Source organism: Oxyura jamaicensis, chromosome Z, assembly GCF_011077185.1.
Source record: "Oxyura jamaicensis isolate SHBP4307 breed ruddy duck chromosome Z, BPBGC_Ojam_1.0, whole genome shotgun sequence".
In the NCBI taxonomy this organism is placed as follows: domain Eukaryota; kingdom Metazoa; phylum Chordata; class Aves; order Anseriformes; family Anatidae; genus Oxyura; species Oxyura jamaicensis.
In genome coordinates this window covers 54,149,452-54,171,966 of record NC_048926.1, presented here as the reverse complement: position 1 = coordinate 54,171,966, position 22,515 = coordinate 54,149,452, and the positions used below count along the sequence as shown (strand labels likewise).

General features: G+C 47.3%; 1 protein-coding gene across 1 annotated transcript in view; it reads right to left on the bottom strand.

The window, feature by feature from the left end:
- Positions 1 to 22,515, bottom strand: part of LOC118156143 (metalloprotease TIKI1-like) — a 150,272-nt gene that overhangs the window by 55,007 nt on the left and 72,750 nt on the right. The window contains exon 2 of the mRNA XM_035309957.1: positions 14,531 to 15,088. Within this exon, the coding sequence (XP_035165848.1) occupies positions 14,531 to 15,088 (558 nt within the window). The remainder of the gene's footprint in view (positions 1 to 14,530; positions 15,089 to 22,515) is intronic.

The window sequence follows — 22,515 nt, the reverse complement described above, 5'->3', positions numbered from 1 at the left end:
TAATAAAACCAAAAAATCAATGCTGATTTGCAATCATTAAGCAATTCACCTGGTAAACAGTTTTCAGGATATGAATCTGTGTGACCAAGGCACTACCACATGATACCAGGACCCTGCAAACAGAAGCTTGCTTGACAGGGGAAATGGGTGCTTCGCCTCTCTGGGACACCTTGCAGGGAAGCAGTCTGCAGCGAGGGACAAGAAGCAAGGGTCAGCCCCACCACCTGCACAGAGGAGCAGCTACAAGCTCACTGGATTTCACCAAAGCTGGTCACAGAGAAAGAAAAGGAAAATGTCACCACAGCTTATGGTAGCTTCCCTGCAAAATCTAAAGCAGCTCTGAAGCAGCTCACATTTTTAGGCTACGCAGGTCCCTCCAGGCATCACTCAGGAGCTGCAGCACTCCTTTTGTGCAGTCTTTCCTAAGCCAAGACTGGCTTGGCAGGCACATTGTGGATCCACCACTCTGGCTTCACATCACATGGCAAACCCCCTTATATAGGGAAATCTAGCATCTTGCAGCAGCTCTATGGACATTTGACCATTCTACCCAAATGTGGACAAACAGCCTCTCCAGAGATCTCTAGCACATACCTTACGTGCCAGGCCCAGGGGTTCACAAGTGTTTAGCTAGGCAGATAACACCAAGTCACCATGATCACTTCACTGCATTGCCTGGGGAACCCACTAGCATAAAATTATCACCAAATTTTAGACAAAGGAAACGGGATTACTCTCAGAGGAATCACTGCAATGCTACTGTGCAGACATGCTGTAGCTTTCCCAGACTGCAGGAGCAAGAGAGTGACTCCTGCTATTTACCAGCATCACTGATGCTGAGATTTCCCACCCGTACCCATCAGTGCCTGCCTGTCCCTTTCGCTGTCCCAGTAAGCACCACAAAATGCTCTGAGGACCAACTCAAGCCCTTTTCATAGGAACATCCAGGAAAGGCACTTGTTTTCCAGAACAGCCTCGGACTAAAGGCACCCAGCTGCTTGTTTTTGGTGCCACCAGTCAACAACAAGCAAAGAGAGCCCACAGCATGGGCTGTGTGGTCACATACCAAAACCCCAACCCTCAACTTGACAGCCCAGAGATAAGGCAGGGGTGTTTGTGAAGAAGAGGGGAGCGGTGCTGTGCTGCATGCTCACAGGGTGCTCAGTGCCCAACAGCCATGCTTCCTCAGAGCAGCCAGCCTTGGGGACCTACCTCCCCATGCCCTGCTCTGCACCAGATGGGGACAGCAGCATGGCTCCACAAGGGTCTTCCTCTGCAAGTGTTGCAAAACACCTTAACAAAGCTCAGCAAGTCTTTTGGTCCTGCTCATGCATGCACACGCATCTGCTTGATGCTTGAGGGTATTTGCAGCTGGATAGCACAGGCCTCCAGTAGGTCAAGCACACACGAGAACCCTCCACTTTGTGTCATTGTTCCAGTGTTGCTGAAATCTCAGCCCCTGTGCAGAGGACGTGCAGCAAGCAGAAGGCTCTCAGCTTTGAGCTGCGGCTGCCCCCCCTCCACTTGCTCCCATTCTCGAGTTACCGTACCTCTCTTCCATAATAATTTCTTCTCCTACCTGTCATTGACAAAAGAAAATACAGGCTGGCTTCAGGTCAGCATGAAAACAGTCACAGCAGCACAGAAAACAAACTTGCAAAGCTCTAACCTGAAAGATAAAGAACTAAATAAATAAATAAATAAATAAGCACAAAAGATCAAGAATGTGGAGGCTGCTTGAAACCGCTTGTCTAGCCTTAATTGCAGATGTCTAAATGTCTAAATTAGTATTTTATAAGACAGAATGAAATGTACATTGATTCAATGTATGAATCAGCACCCCTTGAACTCTACCTAGCAATCTTTTTCTCTTTGGGCAAAATATTACTTTACAGAGAGCTATTTGGTGGCGATTTAAAGCCTGAATGATAGCAGTTCCACTAGGGCCTGAGGAAAGTTGTTCAACTGGCTAATCGCCTCCACTAAAAATCAATGATATTTTCCGGCCTGATAGTGTGAATCCTCAGCAGATGGGTCCTGTGTCTTTTGCTGCTTTGTCCTTCTCCCTGACAGACACCCAACCATGCTCATGAAATGGCTTGTCAGTTTCTCTACAACAAGTTTTGTAGATCAAGTTTCTATATTGTCCTTTTGTCCTGGCATCCTTCAGATCCCAAATTGATTTTGTAGCTTTTTTTTTTTTTTTCTGGCCCTGTTTGAGTCCTTCAGTACTCCCTGAAGTGATGGCACCAGGACTGGGCTCCCTAGCACATTTCTCCCCTGCTGTTCACCCCTCCGAGGACTGCCATCTCCCTCCCAGCTGTGGCACTGCACTTGGCACTCACGTTGGATAGATATCTTCCAAGCCCCTGTGCATTTCAGATACGCCTCCCAGACATGCTAGCTTGACCTCCATGCTTTGCTCCTAGATGTATGGCTTTGTATGTGGCTGCATCAGAGAAGCCCAGCTTTCTGGGTGGCTCAGCACTGACCCCACATCTGACCTGCTCTTGTTCACCTCCCCTCCATCTCCTGCACGACCTGCATCTCTGAGGAACCAATTATTTGTTACTCACAGCACTCACAAAGCCACTGGGTAGTGCAGGGCTGTGAACAGATACCTTTGGTACTTCTGTAGGGACAGCTTCCAACTTCTCTCTTTCCTGGTGGAGGATGACTCCCAGTTTGCAGCCATTTCATGAGAATGGTCACCTTCCCTGGGCCATTTGCAATAGGTCACTTTGATATGTCTATCGTGTACTCCTACACCAGAGTACCACCGTGAACAAAGCCACAAACCTTAAAATCAACATATAATTATGTCAGCATGATGACTTCTGTCGTCAAAACTCATATCAAAAACTGGGATCACGAGCCAGACAAGGCCCACTTCCCTTACAAGGGAAACTGGCTATCATCGTGCTGCCTTTGTTCAGCTCTTCACCAGCTCCAGCGCCTATCAGCCTTTTCATGCTTTGACCAAACTTGCTTGGTTGGCTGACGACCTGCCCACTCACTGTCCCAGAATAATCCTGACACAGTGGCTTTTCTCTATTCCCCTGAATTTTTTCAAGCACTTATATTAATGATTAAAAGAGTTTCTTGGCTTACCCTCTACATATTCTGGACTGTAAGTTAACCATTGTTAGTGTTTTGTACATTTAAAAACACTGACATTTAACATTTTTCCTAATAACTGGAAGTAATTTCTTACTGGAGCAGAAAATACTCCCTCATGACCACACTATGAATGCACCGTCGTCTTCTTTCCAAACACCAAGAAACAGTTACTAGTTATTTCTGACTTTTCTACTTCATAAGCAACAATTCTGCAACCCTATTCAGTATGGAGCCCCTACCACTGCTAGGATTTCATGAGTCCCTGATACATTTAAAGAATCCCTTCTTATTGTTCCAAACCCACTGCCCAAAGGCGCTTCATTGGCTCTCTCCAGTTCTCTCATCAATTGTCTGCATTTCCTTGCAGATTACTTGTCTACTTTGCTTCCTCTATTTTTCCATTCATTGTATTTTGGGGTTTTTATTGCTGCTTTCATCTCCTCTGTTAACCAAAACAGCTTTTTTTTTTTTTTTTTTTTTTTTTAACTAAAGAAATGATCTCTGCAAATGCAGAATCGTGGTTTCTCAGGGATCTAATATAGGATTCTCGAACAACTACCAATTATCATTCACATTTTTATGCTTCAGTTTTTCCTCCCACTTTATTTGACCTATAATTATTTTCAGCTTGGGGAAATCGGGCCCCTTTAAAGCATCAGTCATACATATTACTGGTTGGGACTATATACTCTCTTTTCACATTGCAAATTCAGTTCAGTCACAATTACTTGTACCTAAGCAAACATCCTTCCAGTTCAGTTCCTAATTCATTTTTATCAAGTCAGACAGGGTCTAAAATTGCATTACTGCAAGCCATTTGTGGTACCTTCTGGACAGAGTGCTATTCACCTATGCTTTTTAGGATGTCGGGAGAAAGTTTCTTCCAGTGCTTCAAAAACCTGCTTGAAAAACCCAAAAGGAAGTATATTTTTTCTCTTTCCTTTTCTCTGGCAGAATGTTAAGGAGCTGCTCGCATAAACGTGTGCAATACTGCTAACAGGTAGATCCATCCCCTGCGGTGGTGTTGATCAGCTACAACCCTGAGCTCTCCAGGTCATCATCTTTTGACTTGCCAACAGCTTCACAGCAAATAAAGACACACAGCGTAACCCTCTCCTCTTTCTCCATTTTGTGCTTCCTAGAAAGCATGGCTGTAGATGCTTTATTTTTAAACATCCCAAATATGCAGCTCATCCCACCAGACTCCATCTGCAACAATAGCCCATTTATCTTAATAAGCAGGCCTTATAAATTCACACAAGGCTGAAACTTGTGATCAAATTACCCTAGCTTAACAAGTTACTGGATGCTGCCTGCACAGCAGAGACTGTCCAGGAGCACTGCCTTAGGCTGTATTGCATGATTTTTTTTTAATTATTATTATTACTTTATAGCAATAATGCCTGTATTATCACCTCCCATGACTGCGCTTTGCAGGATCGAGCCTTTGTGAAGGTATGTGGGAGACTGGAAATGTGTCCTACGGCAGTTGTTCAAACACTCAGGTTGTCACAGAGCACAGACTGGTGAGGGGCTGGGAGCAAAGCGCCAGACTGGAAGGAACGGGGATGCACACTTACAAGCTTCTCAGCAAGGCAAGGCACCACCCGGCCAACAGGTACGTGCCAGAGTCACAAGGAGTGTCTGCAGTCACTTGGGTGAAGAAGCCTCAGCCCTTAAAATACGCAGAGACCATTCTACCACGTGTATCAACAGCAAGAGGACTTCAACTACGCTCTCAAAGAACTACAGAGGAATTTGGCACGCTTGCACTTTAGCATACACCCCAATTCTTCATGGTCAGAAATCTAGAAATCTCCCCAGGAATATATGGAAGTCAGGGAGAATACTTGCAAGATTATAGGCACGGGATATCACAAAGCTGAAGTTAACCAGTACACAAGGATGATCATACTGCTGCAAATTCCCAGCAGAATGAGTTGGTTTGGCCAGAATAAGGCTCCAAAACTGAGCTCAGTCCCTCAGCAGCAAACCTGTTTGTCCAGTGCTGGCTGAGAGCTGGTCTTCCCTGCTGAGACAGCCCTGCTCAAGCATGCTAGCAGCTGTAACATACAGCCTCCAAAAGCTCCACAGCCCCAGGATGTACAGCAAAAGACCTGGGACAGCTAGTTTTGTGCTGATCATGTGCAACTGTGGAGAGCTAAGATGCTTTAGCCTTTTTTACCACTGATTTTGAGGTAATTTGTATGTTGCTTCGGACAATGTCCAGATAAAAGTACAAATTTTTGCAGCAGTGAAAATCTTCAAGTAGGTAATCCAGCACTCCCAGCAGGAGTCGAGTTTCCATGTGAAATCAGTGAAAATTCTGCCTATACCGAATCAGAGAACGCAGGGCTGTAGCATCAGCATCAGGGTCCTCAACACCCGGCCCTGGGACACATCCAGCAGCACACATCACTGCACGGCTGCAGCCCTGCTGCTGGTTCAGAGTTCCCTTACTTATGTATACAGTTGGTTTCCACAAGAAGTCTAAACCTTTCCTCTGAGTCTGTGGGAAGCTCATCAGAATGCCACAAGGTACCCACCGGGGAAATAAAGCCAGGGAGCCACAGTAACGCAATCCCGTGCTGTCTTCCCTCAAGCGTGAGGCTCGGTCTTGTCTTCTTGTATTTGACCTCTGTGTGCTTGAAAAGAGTAAGCCTAATAAAAAGGAGTGAAATGTGGATTTCTGAGCACTCCTGCTCCTTGGTAAGGACACTGTCAAGCTTGTATCAGCTGTCCTGTCTGTCATCAACTTCCAAGCTCATCTCCTGCTCTCAGCGAGCCCGTGGAGCTTGGAAGCTGCTATGTCTGCGTACCAACTTTCACACTGTTCAGCATCAGCCTGCATTTCCACCAGCTCAATCCACTATGCAGAGATCACATTTGGAAAGGTGCACTGAAGCATCCCACTCATTCATTCCCACTCAGCTCAGTCTCTGAGCATCCATCCTCGTGAGCCAGCACATAAACTGGGCTGCTGGCACTGCATGCTGTGTAAGCCAAGTTCACACTGCTGGCTCTCTAGGAGGACAGCCCGGTGGACAGCAGGGAGTGCACCAGGAGCATCATGCATGCCATGGTGAGGCTTTGGAAGGAAAAAAGTCATTGTACCAGGCAGGTACTGTCCAGCCTCCTGGAAAGACAAGCCACTGCTTCCCTAGGGCACAGCACATTCAGTGGGGTGGGGAACAGCAATGCAAAGCCCAGCCTTCTGTGGTGTTCATGTTCTGGAAGTGAGCAAGAGGACCAGAAGGAAGATGAGTGCTTGTCTGCAGTGTGTTGTGGGCAGCCAGTGGCCAGCACACCCAGCAGAGCCCAGCTACAGGAATGGCACCAGGCAAGCCTGGTGCAAGACACCTGGCAGTGCCCAGGGGCTGCACATGCGCTGTCCCCACCAGCATTGCATGCGTTGCTCCAGCACTGTCAGGTCCTTCACTTCAGCTGCTCACCTCTTCCACCCCAGCCACAGCGGAGCACTGACAGACTGGTTCTTCTCCTGGCACCTGTCCTCACTTTGTGCTGCCAGAGGCAGAGCGAGGTCCTGAATCAGAGACAATATCTGGGACATGTGTGAGGCTCCCTGGTGTGACCAGGGATCTGTCTAATCCCTTTGAAACGGCTCACACGTCTGGTCACCAAGCATCCATCATCCAAGCATGCTGGAAATTAATGACTCCTTGTGTGAATGTGCATCTACCTGCCAAGACTGCTGCCTGGATTTTATTGAGGGACCCAATTCTTCCTGCTGCCAAAAACAGTGGAGAATTATTCCTGTTACTCCTTCTCTGTTAGGCCAGATAAAGCAACGGGTATCTGGAGATTGTGTTTCAGGCTCCTCATCCTACTTGCAAATCAACCTTCCTAATGAAACAGGCTAATGAAAAGCCTCCATAAAGATTATAGGAAATAATTATAGGATTACAGAAAATTGTGAGTCAACAAGGACAGGTGGAAACCATGGTCCATCTACAAATCTTGATAGCTTTTTATGAGCTTGCAGGCTTGCTTAGTAAGGGCAATAGCATAAACGAACAGACTTCTGAAGGGAGTGTATGGTGGTAGGAATTTAGAGAAATTCAAAACCACCGAATCACATGCTGAAGATGGGGAAAACAGAAATGGTAGACAAAAGAACTGAAGATGTAATGGCAGATGAGAAACAACTGTGTAATCTACTGATGAGCTTTGCAGGGGAAGTCCTTTGTCCTTCAGTATTCAACATATATATATCATCATCCCCGTGTGTATGTGGGTCTGTGTGGAACGGACACAACACACAGAAAAAACAACCATCATTAGTGGATTTTGCAAATAAACCAAAGCTTGGGGAGCAAAATAATTAGGAGAACAGAGCAGAGGTAGTGCGCAGTCCAGATCTCTTGTTAAAACAGATTGTCTGCTGGCTTGCAGTTCATCTTGGCAAGGGAGCAGAACAGGGACTGCAGCATGATAATAAGGTAGCACTCTCTCTTTCCTAGGAGGCAGTCAGAGTGAAAAGGACTTTGAATCATCCAAGCATAAGCTCTCATAAAACTACTGTGTCTGAATGAGCCACAGAACATACTGACATGCATAAGGAAGTAAAGATGAGGGCAGGGACATTAGCACTGGGCACACATGACTGCCACAACGCAAGACAGATGCTGCTCAACCACGGAAAGCCTGCAAAGAGCTGAGAGAACAGTTAATGCCTAGAAAATGTGCGCTGCTGGGAAAGGATCAAGGAGTTGGGATGGCTCCAAAGACTGAAGTGTTGTAATGAAATGATACAGGCTCTTTGGAAAGGACAGGCTGGGGAGTTGAAGAGGGGTGTTGCTCTTTTATGCAAGAGAGCAGCTAGAGTAGCGTTGCCTGAGATACTCTTAATCCTCATCTCCTGATGAGGAGCCAACAGAGTTTATGGGTTAGAGGTAAAGGGAGGACAGAGCTGGGTGACATTATAACAGGTGTTCACTACAGGCCACCTGCCCAGGTAGAATAAACAGATGAGGCCCTCTTCAGACAGACAGGAGCAAACTCACATTCACAAGCTCTGGTTCTCCTGGGGTACTTCAACCACACTGATCTCTGTCAGAGGGACAACACAGGAGGACACGAGCAATCCAGAAGATTCCTGCAGAGTGTTAATGGTAACTTTTTCCTCCAAGTGAAAGAAAAATTAACAAGGAGGGGTGATCTGCTAGACTTCCTCCTCACCAACAGTGAGGAGTTTGTTGGGAATATAAAGGTCAGAGGCAGCCTTTGTGGCAGTGACCATGAGATAATGGAGTTCAGGTTCCTGAAGGCAGGAAGAAGGGTGAAAAGCAAGCTCACAACCCTGGACTTCAGGGGAGCAGACTTTGGCCTCTTCAAGGATCTGCTTGAAAGAATCCAATTAACTAAGTCCCTGGAGGGCAGAGGGGCCTACAAAACTTGGTTAATATTCAAGATCACCTGCCCCAAGCTCAGCAGAGGTCCGTCATATATCCCAACAAAGACAAAGTCAGGCAAAAATGCCCTAAGGCCTACATGGATGAAAAGCAAGCTCCTGGTCAAGCTCAAGCACAAAAGGGAAGCATACAGAACATGGAAGCAAGGACAGATAACCTGAGAGAAATACAGAGACATTGTCCAAGCATCCAGGGATAAAGTTAGGAAAGCCAACACCCAAATGGAATTGAATCTGGCCAAGGATGTCAAAGACAGCAAGAAGGGCTCCTACAAATATATTAGTGCCAAAAGGAAAACGGGTAAAATGTTAAGGGCATGGCTGATCACTGTAAATCTGCACCAAGACCGAAGAATGTGCAGGCCAAAGCTCAGCAGAAGGGCATCTGACTGCCTGATCATGCAAGCAAGGCACCAAGCACACATCCCCTCCCTGCTTCCCACTCAACATGGTGCTGACTTGTCAGAGACCAGGGTAACTCAGTCATGAGTGCTCTCAGGGCTGTATACACTGCTCATCACCCAGCCCTTCCTAACTTGGGAAAAGTTAGAAGTGTATTGGCACGCTCACCTTACAACACTGGGAGGCAGACGCTGGCAAGGGGGTACCTGGGGGAGCTGAGAGAGAGAAAGCCACATTTCCTGCCTCCTGTGTTCTGTTTCCACTGAGTAATGTGCTGTGCAAATGGCACTTTTAATGGAAAAATCCAGGTAGCTGACATGCATGCAGAGTGCAAATGCAAGGAGCTTGTAAGAGCACATGTGACCAGTACAAAGCTGTGCCAGAGTGAAATTTGCAGTTGGGATTTTCAAAGCTCCACTGCAGAGTCCTGAATTACTGAAACAAAGTCTCTGCCTTTCCAAATGCACGGGCAGCTGATCAGCAGATTATTTCCCCATTTACTCTTGCAGAGAAAAGAGCCCTGAACTCCTCCTGTAGTTAATAAGATCTTAACCAAACTCTAATTATGACAATACAAGTGCAAAGCTATTTCAGTGCCCACCAGAGAGCCTATTCCCCTTTCCTGATGCCCAGACAGGCTGCAGGTGTGTTTATCCACAAACTGGAAAAAAAAAAAAAAAATAAAAATCTAGGTCACAGACTGCAACAGACGAGATGCAAACAGGCTCAGTTCAGTTGTTTCAGTTCCAGTTTACATGCAGAAAACCCTGATCTGCCCATCACCTGAGAAGAGAGGGCTGTTCCTTACAAATAGATCCTGAAGGGACCCTTGGGGCCAAAGATACAATCAGGTAACCACAAATAGTTTCTGTCCAGCTTGTTCTCTCATTCAGCAGTGAGTGCTCCTCTCCTGAGAGGCTCTTTCATCAAGCCACTGCTCTGCTCATTGCTTCAGGTTTGGATCTGAACTGCTCCTTGCACAGCTCCCACTGTGTGTCCTTCCTTGCATTTCCTTTCTCTGAGACGCTCTGTTACTTCTGTTGTCAAACATGATACTGAAGAGGGATCTCATGAATGGAAACACAACAAGATTTGACCTCCTCACCCCTCAAGTAAAAGAGAGACATTGTAATTTATCAACTCAGTGCAGCAAAAAAAAAGCCCTTGGTCTGTAAATAGAGGACAATTCTCTTCAATTTCGTATCTTTTTATTTTTTAGTTTTTTTAAGTGAAGGCCAAGTTCCAAGCCATTGCTGCTGTTTCTCTATCTTTCTTATAAAAGCAAAGTGGGGAACAACAACAACAAAAACAAACAAACAAAAATCATAAACCACCAAACAAAATAAATAAATAAATAAATAATAAATAAACCTCCTTACTCCATGCCTAACAAGGCAGGGGTATCTTGGCTTCCGACTTTCCACAGAGATGTGGGCTGCTCCTAAATGATAGTTTTATACCACTGGCTACTGAGGTGGAGCCTTACACTCAAGGGTGCATAGATTAAACAAGAAAAACTGACTTTATGTCAGGAGGTTTATATTTACTAAGCAGGACTCTACAGCTCTAAATGTTGTATCAGTGATCCAGAACTTGAAAGACACAGAAATCCTTCAGAGAAAGGCAAGCACTTCTCAGTGTTTGTTTGGTTTGGTTTTGCTTGCAGAGGTTACTTTGAGTAGAGATATGAACAACCAATGTCCTAATTAATGCAAGATGATCAACCTTTGAGGCTTCTGCTTCTTTGTATTTCTACAACTAACTATACGGGGAAGAGTTTGAAAGATGACTTTCAAGTGCTCAGTCCCAGAGATGGAGCCAGCATTTCAGGAGCATTCAGTCCTTATGGGCTCCCTGGGTTCTGCTGCCAACTAGCAAAAGCCAAGCACCTTTGAAGATGCAGCCATGTACCCTGATGCTCAGGTAGGATCAGAACACTGTGGCAAGGTCCAGACATAGGACAGCAACGTGGAGAAAACAATTCGCAACTCAAAAGCTGTTAGGAGGTAAGGTCTTCCATGAATAGTGTCTCAATCTTGCAGAAGCCAGACTGGCCAGGCCTTGGCTCAGGTGTGATGGCTGGGCAGTGTCTACATGCTTATGTCTTCATCCCATGCAGATGATGGACACAACAAGTCCAAACTTCTTGTGTTCCAGTTCAGACCTGGAGAGAAGAAGCCTGGGCACCACCCAAGTGTGCCAAAGCACAGTTCCAAGGTCATGGCACAGCACAGGCCAAGGCCAGATCATTTTATGAGCCAATACCGCACTGATGTTCACAACACCACGGGTGGAGACAAAAGCAAAGCTCCAGAGTCTTTACACTGGAGCAGTAACACCTCCAGTCCAGCAAACACATAGCACATGCATAACTTTAAAGGACCAGTTGGGAAGTCTGAGAAACTGACTCCAGGGCTGGAAGTCAGCATGTAGCAGATTACTTTTAGGCATAAAAACCTGCTAGAAGCCCTGATGGAATTAGGAAAGAAACCTGCATCCTTATAGGAATATAAGGATGCAACAAGACAGGCACTGCCACTGAAAGGAGGTGGGGTGGGAGAAGAAAGTCTGATACAAACCACCCTAGCATCAGTATGGAACAGGACAAAAAACACCATGACCCCAACATGGAGACACATAATATTTCCCATATTCCCCAAAGTTACCTAGATCTTGGAACAAAAGAGAGGGTTTGAGGAGGCAGTAAAATATCCCATGGGTTGTGCACACAACATGATGTACCATATAGAAATGATACTTTTACATCCTAGCTATGTGGGCAGCCAGCCCAAGTTGAGCAATAACAGAGAGGGTTGGCAGGTAAAATAAGAGAGTCATAAAACAAGAGATAAAGAGGAAACTGGAATAAGTACAGCCAAAAAGAAAGAGCCCCATGACAGGGAATGCTAACTCTCTCTCCACACAGGGAGAAGAGGGAAGTCGCTAGCTTGGGTTTGTCTGGACCCTGCAGTGCAACCCCAGGGAGGTAATCAATGCTAAACTGCTTCAGACCTTCATCTGCACTTAAATAACCACACCAACAAGGCCTTCTCAGATCATACAGGTACAAAAAGGGACCTAGCTAATAGCAATGTACAGCTTGCAAGTCCTCATCACCAGGTAGCACAACGATCTGTCAGAGCACACCACAAGTGGAAGAAAGAGCAAGCCTTGTGCAAAAATGTAAATTGATAGCGCTAAACTTGTGACTCTGCCAAGTAAATCATCTCTCTGTGACTCTGCTGCAACAAAAAGCATTGCTTTTAAAGGATTAGACCACTCTAAATGGTTTTGCATCCTCATTCTCCTCAGTTTTTTAAGTCATCCCTGTGTATTTGCTGTTCACTTGAAAGGCAGACATAGAAGTGTTCTGATACTGGGGGTTCCCAGATAGTAGCATAAAAACAAAGGAAATCAATTTCAAAGAGCCTATTTCAAAGTCTTTGTTTGATTTATATTAAACACATAATTAACTCAACTGCTTGAACAAACTGAGAAGAAAGCTCTTAAAACAAGGATTTACAGAATTGCCAACCATAGCAGTTCGCAAGTCAGGATGTGAAACAACCATGAAATTGGCTTAGAAACATTAAAAAAAAAAAAAAAAAAAAAAAAAAAAAAAAAGCTTTTGGTTTTTTTTCCTCAAGCTTGCCTGTATGGGAAAGTTCATAGTGGGCGGAAGGAAGGGAGCGAATTTACAGTGCATTAGTTGCTCCAGACCTGCTCCCACACGGGAGAGCACGCTCCTTCTCCCTGCAGGTCAGCTGCTTTGCCCAAACAGCAGGCATGGGAGGAGCAGCATCTCTCACGCACACCCCCACTTAGCGGGGTAATCACAGGCTGTGGTTTTCACAATAGCTATGTTTCCTCTGCAGTGCTGGTTACCCTGACCCCCTCAGCTGGGCTCTGAGGTCTCACAAGGCTTTCAGTAAACATCACCAGGTTGGGCAACTCTCTATGTGCTGCAGGTCTCTGTCCCCACCCCGTGTGGCTTCCCAGCTGATATTTCTCCTGCTTGGAAAGCACCACACCAACAGACGCTCTTTGAAAAAGGCTGTGTGAAGGCCCGAAGTAAATGTCAACAGTTGCGTAGGCTTAACCAGGCCGTGATTTGCAACCTACGTTTTCCAGCCTCCCTGACACCACCTTGTAAGGCAGTGGAGAAAGCACACAGCCCCCCCTTTCTAACGTGCTAAACCACAGGGGCACTGCCAGCCAAAGAAAAACACAGGCAATGATGTTAATAAAGCCTCAGCCAGATAGGAGGTGGAGTAAATGGGAATTCCTGGCCTGTTCCTGGGGCAGCAGCAGCTGAGAGTGGACAGTGAGAGCACAGGGACTTGGAGCAGACATAAGCAAGGCTGAAGACTTGCAGAGGAGCTGCCCAGCTCTAAATCATGGAAGTGAGAGTGATTCACCCACAACTAAGGACTGTCCAAGTGATGCACCCACCCCTCCCTACGCTGCTGGGCCCAGGGTGGCAGCATGCCTATTTGTCCCTGCCCCTGTTGGGCTGCACCTCCCCTTCTGCTCCTTCCATTTCCAGTGTGGGGACACTGCAGCAGTGACAGGACAGGGTTCAGGATGCAGGGAGATGGGTCAGGCATCAGTAGTGCTCCCCAGATGGAAGACAAAAGGTCCTTCCAGCCTGGGCTAACAGTGTATGCTGCAGCACCAGGCCCCATCTGTCCCTAACCTGCTGCTTCTCTCCCTCAAACAGCAGCTTTGGGCAACAAAGCTACCCCAGGCCAGAGAATGACTTTCTGGAGGCTTGTGATCCCACCAAACAGGCTGGGGCCACAGCACACACTGCTCCCTGGCATAGTTAGGGCAGACTGGAGACCCCACGACCTACCTGAGGTTGTTCAGCTTGCCTGGCGTGACACTGCACGAACACCTAAAATGCAGATGGTCTGAAAATGCACTTCCACAAAAGCCTGCCCTAGCCCATGGAGCCCGCCACAGGAGAGAGGTGCTGACCCTCACCTGGCTTTAAAGGAGAAAAAAAAAGAAAGAAAAAAAGAAAAAAAAAAAAAAAAGAAAAAAACACTCTTTCCAATAAAGAGGGTGGGCCCCTATTCCTCAGGGCACTGAGAGGTCCACTGAGCTACTTTTGCAGCCAGCAGTTCATCCCAGATTTACTCCCGGTGCCCCCTCTCCCCCCAGGCGATTACACCTTTCTCCTTAACTAGCTATTACAAAAGCAAGTTTAGACACCGAGTCCCAGCCGGCCCCAGGCCGCTGCTGTGAACGGGCCTGGCAGGGTCAGAGAGCAGACATCCAAAGGTCCAGTGTCACTCAGGGTGGAGCCTGCCCGAGGCTTCCCAGGGAAGAGGAGAGGGATTTCCCCAGGCCAGCTCTAAGCGAATTTAGGATGTGGCCTGTACTCCTATGGTTAGGAAACTCTCCCAGGGGCAGAGAGAGAGGCGTGGGCTGCAGGGAGCAAGCGCGAGTCTCCAGGTGCCATGCGTGGAGAGCACTTTCCCCATGCCCCAGCCCTGTGCCCTTGCTGCCGGGATGTCCTCCACAGCGGCCAGCCTGGTGCCCTGTGCCACCCTGCAGGCCTCTCCGTCTCACCTGGGAGAAGTTCAGCCCATTCAGCGGGTGGCACTGCTCCTCCACTTTCTCCACAGCACCGGTTTGCTTCCTCAGCCGCTCTGCTTCCTGGGCCAGGTACAGATCCAGGACGGGAACACCTCGTGACTTGATGTCTACCTCCGTCAAAGAGTTCACCATCAACATCACCCACACCGGCCTCTTCCTCTCCCAGTTGCCAGCGATGGCATTGAAGAGGTAGTCAGCATAGAGCCCTTTGCCCCGCTGGTCTGGGGTCATCCAGGATGGCATCATGAGCTTGACGTACTCCAGGTGTCTCTTGAGCCGGCGGTAGATATCACGGGGCAACACGTCCTGGAGGTTCTCCCCCTGCGGCAGGAGCTGGCAGCTGGTGAGGGCAGAGATGGTGTAGGGGTCAGTGAGGTCCAGCTCGAAGTATACAATGTGGCTCTGTTGGAAGGCCTTCTTGGAGTTCTCTGGGATGAAATCCCAGACACGGGTGTATGGGACGTGGATGGTGCCAAAGAAGTAAGATGGGGGATCTCTCTTGATGGTCCACAGGAAGGAGTTCAGCTCACTCTGCCAGGGTAGAGGGAGACATGGCTGAGTACAGACAGATATTCATGCCAGGCCCCCAGAGTACAAGGCCTGAGGGAAACATAGTGCCAAACCAGCAGGTCACCTGGCTCTACAGCTTGCCAGGTTGGACTTTTCCTGAAGAGGCTTTGCTCATACAGAGTCTTTTGACTACCATTCTCGGGCCTTGAGACCTAAAATCAATTTTAATTAATTAAAAGCCCCAGCTTTCTCCTCCTGAAAGGCAGCATCACTGCTGCTCAACAGAAACAGCATCCCAACTCATCACCCCAGCGTATGCCAAAACTAGCAACAGGGCACAGCCCAAGAAGGCCATGCTCTTGGCAAGACGCTTATCCAGCTTGCACCTTTTATCGAGTCAAAAGCTGCCATCACTTTGCCGAAGTAGAGTGGGTCAGCAAGGTTTCAGTCACCTTCACCTAGGGACCTCTCACTTCAGCACAGCAAGGCTTGCCTCAAAGAAACTGCCATGACACCCGCTCAGAGGGTGCCACAGCATCTCGGGAGAACTTTCCACTCTGAACAAGGCTCTAAACAAATCAGCTCTAAACAAATCAGTAACACAAGATATAACTTGGCAGACAGTCTTGCTGGAGCAGGTAGCAATACAGTTTTACAAGCATGTGGCACATGGCAGATAAACACAAAGACAAGACCCATTGGCCCAATTCTCCTAGTTAACTAGATGGAGGAGAGAAGCGTATGTAATACCTTGGAAAATAATAGAAGGAACTCCACAGGCCAAATCTAGCCTGTTGTTCCAGGGCATACAATTTTAAAACAGGGGACAAAAAAAAAACTTATTTCTTTAGATTTGTATTTTTTCCAAAAAGTGTCTCAAAACCCTCATGAAGTCAGAATGAGATGCTGTTTATTCTGTTGCAAAATATGCCTCACACCATCCTCAAGAACACCAGTGTGGTGCAGGCTTAGGCCCTAAGCAGTCCCCCAGGAAAGGAGAGCAGATGGGACAAAACAGATCCTGCACAGATCCTGCCAAGTCACATTACACCAGCAGCAGGCACAACACCCATCACTGGTGCAGTAGTCCCTGCTAGAGTGATGGACACAGTTTCTATCTCTCTGCGCAGTCAGGAGCCTTGGCTTGTTTAAGAAAGAGGACAGGCTTCCAGATGCACTCAAACATCTGGTCAGTCTTTAGCCAGCAGATAACTCTAACCTCAGCTCCAAGGCTAAGTGAGCATGTGTGCTGATCTAAGATACCTGCCTGACTGCCAAAAGCAGAACAGGCTGCTTGGAGGAATTTATTAGAAACACATTGCTTATAAATTTCTGCTGAAGAACCAGGGTCAGAAAGGTTAATCTTAAAGATCAGTCTGCAATGGTTCTTCCTGGACAAGCCTCTCCCAGAGCTCTCTACATGGAGCCCAAGCCACAGATCAGGCAGAACTTGAGCGAAGTGAGCAGTGTGGATCACCAGCACAGACTGATAAACCAAGTAAATACTAAAGAGTTCTTCAGACACTTCTGTGGTACTTCAAAGGTCTGAAGGATATCTCAGAGACCCGAGTTTTGGTAACACTGTGCTGTATCTTTGCATCCTATCAGATGGTGCTGAAACACTCTTCTAAATTGCAGGCCATAAAAACATTCCTGAAGACCATGGGAGGAAGAGAATGAATATAATGCAGCAGTGAGATGGAAGGAAGATACAGGACAACAGACTAGTATGAATCTGACAGACTGAGAAAGAACATGATAAAACGAATATAGACAGGAAAGCAAGAAGAAAAACCAGACTGGATTCCCTCTTGCCCTTAGCCAGCAGGGAAAATGGAAAGACACACCTTCGTTGTGAGAAACAAACTGGATGTAGACAGCAGCCAGCAGGCAAAAAGACAGAAAAGGCACCTGGGACCAGTATGAGGTCAGGAGGTCAACACTCCTTCACTTCACGCAAGTCTGATCATGTACATGCAGGAACAGGCATAACCACAGGAACTGTAAGGAACGAGTGGCCACTGGCCCTCTTACATTTTCAGCTCAGCCCCTGAGTAAAGCCACCCAGCAGACTCAAGCCCAAGTGGATGGTACCAGGCAGGGACAGTACTGCTCCAGATGACTGTACGCAGCCCAGCTAGAAAGGTGTTTGGCACTGCACCCTCATGCTTTTTTGCTCTGTAAATCCCCACAGCTTTTGCAATCTGATACTGAAAACATGGTAATACTGCTAGCTATTAGTGGTACCACTGTCAGACCACACAGACCACCATGCATAGAGCAAACCAGTCACACTTCAGAGCCTACAGCACAAGTAGCAAAAGAAAGCAGGCTGAGACCCAGCAAAACTTCTCACTCATCTTGTAGTGACTGAGAGCTTGCACAACAGAGTGTCTTGGCACTTTGCAGGCACTTCCATACCAACAGCTGCAGCCTGTCCCAAAGGCAATGGAAATCTCTCTTCTCAGACTGCCCAGGGTCTCACACATTGCCCAGAGCTGGTGCGAGGGCCAGAGGACAGGTCTGTTTCCAACCTGGGAAACCTCTCACATCCCAGTCCGCCTCCCAGAGCTCACACACGTTTCAGTCCAGCTTCAGAAAGGGAAAGGCAAGGGCATAATCTCTCCCCAAGACCGTAAAAGGGGAGCTGTTAAACAATGAGCTAGGTGGCTGTGAGATAGCACAGGAGCAGTGCCAAGGCTTGCTCAGCACCGCAGCATGTGCTGTGACTGGCAGTCCCTCTCTCTCACCTCATTTCCCTAAGAACGTGCAGCAGATAAAGGCGCTACAACCCTATTTCCCTTTGTAGCAGGATCCTTCTACACAGCTCTTACCTCAGCAAGGGGTGCTTTAAAAACAGCATAAACTACTGTGAAAGTGGTGGCTTGGAAGCTGAAGGGAGAGTTGGGTTGGGTGGCTCCAGGAATTTCACTTTCAGTAGTATATTAACAAAAAAGCCAGGTTCACATATAGGCTGCCACGCGTATTTCTGTCTCTGCTCCCAATGTGTACAGTCGGTACACATTGCACTGCACATTATAGCAAAAACACGGAGCAAGGGAAGAACTGGAGGGGCAGCATAAGGGAGAGAGTGGCTGTCCTGAATGAGGTCTCTCATTTTCCTGTTGCACCAGGATTTGAAGTAACATTGCACAAAGCATAGCGCACATCCTCTGCCATAGCATATCTCCTCTGCCCCTAAGCTTAACCAACTGCTAAGAAGCCCTACATCAAGTTATATCTGGCTGCTCAGTACGATGGCATAGTGTCTTCCCCTGCCTCATCTCCCCAGGGGAACTAGAGTTTACTGTGAACTGGTTAGGGAACCAGCAGAGCCACAGATTGCTTGGAACAAAACCAAACCAAAACAAAAAAAAAATGAGGAAGAAAAAGGGTTTTCTCCAGCCAGCTCAGTTTATTGACAGCACATGAAGCACTATGAAGTGGCAGTGGAATGAGGGAGAAGGAAAAGGAGCTGCTTTAGATAACGCTGTCAAAGGGACAGATGGACCTATGGGACCCACCCCCTGCCATGAGATGGCAGTGACCTCCCTTCCTCGCCTCGCCAGGGCTGCAGTCACCCAGTCCAAGAATGGACGGGGGCATGTACAGATAGATAACGCTTCCTCAAAATGAGAGGACAACAGCATCAGGCGTTGCAGAAACCCTGGAAAAAGGTGGTGCACATCAAGGGCTTGTTGCCCAGCAGCTGAAGGAGAGTCCGAGAAAGAACAAGAAAGCTTGAAGAATGGGAGAGTACAGTGACATACTGTGGAGTGATAGCTCAGCCCAAAGCATGGTAGTTCCTATCCGAACATCTCTCCCAGATCAGGAAGCTGATTGTCCATAGGTGACCTTGGAAACTCCTGTGATGCCTTGCTTTCCTTCTATCTCGTTCAGCAGAGCAGAGGCTATGACTGAGAGGTATTTTCTTTATCTTTCCAGAATGTTTCTTTTTTCAGATTTCAGAAAAAAAGCACCAAGACTCAGACTCAGTTCACTGTAATTACTCCCAGTAGCTTGCTTTTCCAGTAGCATTTCTAGGACCAGCAGGGAAAGCAACCTGTGGTCTTCAGGTACACAAATTCTACTGCATTTGTCAGACAGCACAAATCATTTCAGGTAATGAACGCAGAAATAATTCTGCTGGAAGAGCAGTGCCAAACAAGATCTGTCTTCTTTATTCCGAGAAAATAGTTCAAAGTGGGCCAAATGATGTACTGACTATTGGGAATAAAATCACAGAATCACGGAATTGTAGTGGTTGGAAGGGACCTCGAGAGATCATCGAGTCCAACCGCCCTGCCAAAGCAGGTTGCTTAGAGAAATAATGGTAAACATCCAGAAACTAATTCTATTAAAAACAGGAGAAACAAAGAATGCATCTAGTGACAGTACCCTGAACATCTAGAAAAGGAGCAACAGAGTGATGAGAATTAATAATAATATTAATGAAAAGTTGCAAGAGGAAAAGGCTGTGGGGGTATCAGGAGCGAAGGCTCCGAGGGGAAGGACAGCTGCTGTCCAAAGAGTTAGGAAGTGGATATGAACTCCAGGCACAGGAAACCTGGCCAAGATCTGCCCACATGACTGAGCAAGGCATGTCTCTCATTTATGTTGACTATAATTTTTTCAGCTCAAAGCACATTACACACTGTGCAGATAGGTGCTTTGGTGCTTTCTTCTGCTTCTGTGTCTTTCAGGACCCCGAACCAGCCCCACAGCCAGGTCTTCCACACGTCAGCCCAAGATTGCCCCGTTTCCCAATCCACAATATTTTTTTTTTTTTTCTTGCTACAGAAGCCAGAGCATGTGGCATGCAGTATTTCACCCAGGCAGAGAGCCCTATAGCCCTCCCTATATGGCTCTCTCCCTTCTTATCTGTCCTGTTGTCGTATCTTGTCATGTTCATTTATACCTAACTGAGGCAAAGACCGTGTTTCTACTCACCACATAAAGTGCCCCATGCAGCTACAGTAATGCATGCAGAAATGCTGCGCTCGTTTTTAACAGTTGTTCTCTTGAGCTTTTGCCCATTTACATTACTGACACTCTAAAACTCAGCTAAGACTGTAAGCAGAACTCACCCATGGATAAACACTGCGCTGACTGCAGCTATTCAGAGAACACAAATTCAGTCTCCACTTGCCAGAAATGAAAAACAAAACACAAGTTTTTTAACTAATAAGTTGAGGACTGATGGCAGACATCACTTACTCTACTGAAGTAAATATATGGGGGAGAAGCAGCCATTTAAATTAACTGGCCCCTTATCAGAAACAACGCATCATAAAATATTAACCAGCTACAACCACAAGCATTCTGCAGTAAATCTCTGGATTCTGGCTTTAAATTTACCAATACACTCCAACGTTATGTTAAAGAAAGCACCACCAGACTGCATGACTTAGTAACTGGAATATAATCCAAAGGATTCCAACATACTTTATTTTAGGTTGTTTTCAAAGTCCTTTTTTTTTTTTTTCTGTGAAAGAAAGAATGATGGGGCTCATTATTGATTGCAGCTTTAATTATAATACGGAATGATTATGAAAAGGCCTCTAAAGAATTGTATGCTCACTCTTTAAAATAGCAATTTGTCTCTTTCAGACACTGATGCACATATTTCTTTCACAATAGGAGGTTTAGGTGACTGACAACAAGAAGAAAGGCATCCCTGTAATATAGAGAGGTAAGAAAACGCACAGAAGTTCCTATCAAGAATTTGGATAAAAACAAGCAAAAAAAAAAAAAAAAAAAAAAAAGCCTTCCTTGATAACACAGGGGCAAAGAGTAACATTTTCTTCAGGGGCTGGTATAAACACTTATAAGGACATGCTCAACACCTTTGCAGATAAGGCAGATGCTGTCATTCCTAGGTGACATGGTTACCACCGCTCTCCTAATGACCCCAGGAAACAGCCTGCCAATACCAGAACTACAGGAGGCCTCGCATTTTAATGACAGAATAACCAGCAGGTAATGAGGTGCCATTAACATATTTCACCTCCAGTTTTGCCAGTAACTGACACAGGTCCCACCACTGGCTCCTAAGGAAAACTCCCTGCATTGTCCTACCAAACGAAGGAATTAGCCACCTCTGTAACTACAACTTTTTCTGCACAGGCTCTCCCCTTCTTCTCATAGCACATTCACACTAGCCCACAGCTGTTAAACTTCATGCCCTGAAGCGGAAGGGGGCACCTGCTCCAGAGGTTTGATCTGGGCTATGGCTGTCAGAGCTGGCCACCCACAAAACCAGTTGATAGCATGGTTCCAGGCACAAACAAGGTGCCAAGGCATCCTCCCCAAGGCAGGGGTGAGGCTCTGCCCAATGTGAGCTCAGGCAGATGCTGCTGGTGAGGCACACGTAGATTGACAGACAGTTGAGTCCCTGTGCCCTAACTCTTGGGTCACCAGAGAAGGCATCTCGGCTTTGGTGGCTGCAGGGGGACCAGCATGGTCAGACAGAGGCAGCAAGGGAAATGGGATTCATGCAGAATCATGGGCAGGTGAGACAGAAGAAAGGTCACCGAGCATCCCTTGCCTTCCTTGTACCTACCAAGCCTTCTCACCACTTCCTCAGCACCTATCCTGCACTGAGCCCAATGTGGCTTTGGCACCTCTCTAGAGCAGCAGCTCTGCGCTCACTTCTAAGGGCTTCTTGTTCCCTGTGCCGGTGGTCACCCCGCCTAGGGAGGAGAACAGAAGTGGTGAGATACACGTCCCTCACTGCTGGTCAGGCTGCCTCCAGGTCCAAGCAGATGCCACCAGAAAGCACAGATGTTCTGTCAACTCTAACAGATGCATCAAGGCAAAATGAGTCCAGGAAGACTTTTCCTACATGATTTCATGTGCTGTCAGTTCAGAAACTTCAGTGAAAAGCTGCAAATCTATGAAAACTGTTTTTTTTCCCCTCTGTGCCTGACTTTGAGTGGAAATGACACCCTACCCACAGGGCTCACGCTGGCCAGAGCACACAGATAACTTGCAGCACAGAGCCCTCGGCTGTGCTTTCTGTCCACCTGGGCTGGTTACAGCAGTCAGGTTCATCAAGAGGGAGCACAAACAAAGCCCAACACCACTTATAACTGCACTTCTGCTTAAAGGGCACTGTCACTCCTCGCTGGTCTGAACCTGCTCCACCGTGCTCAGGGTAAAGCAGGCAGCCAGCAGGCTACCCCGAGAGGGAAGCTGACAGCAAATCACGAAAATACATAAATAAATAAATAAAATCCTGCTGGGGCTCCCCCCGGGATCTCCCTCTCTCCCACCGGGCCGTCAGGCCTCGGGGCGGCTCCCCACGGGCGGAAAGCGAAGCACGGGGCGCGCATTCAGGTGCACAGGCAGCGCCGCGCCCCTCTCCATCACTTCGCTGCCCACAGCCCCGCGACGCCCCGACCCCCGGCGCCCCCTCGCCCCCAGCCCCGGCGGCTCCGCGCCCCCCC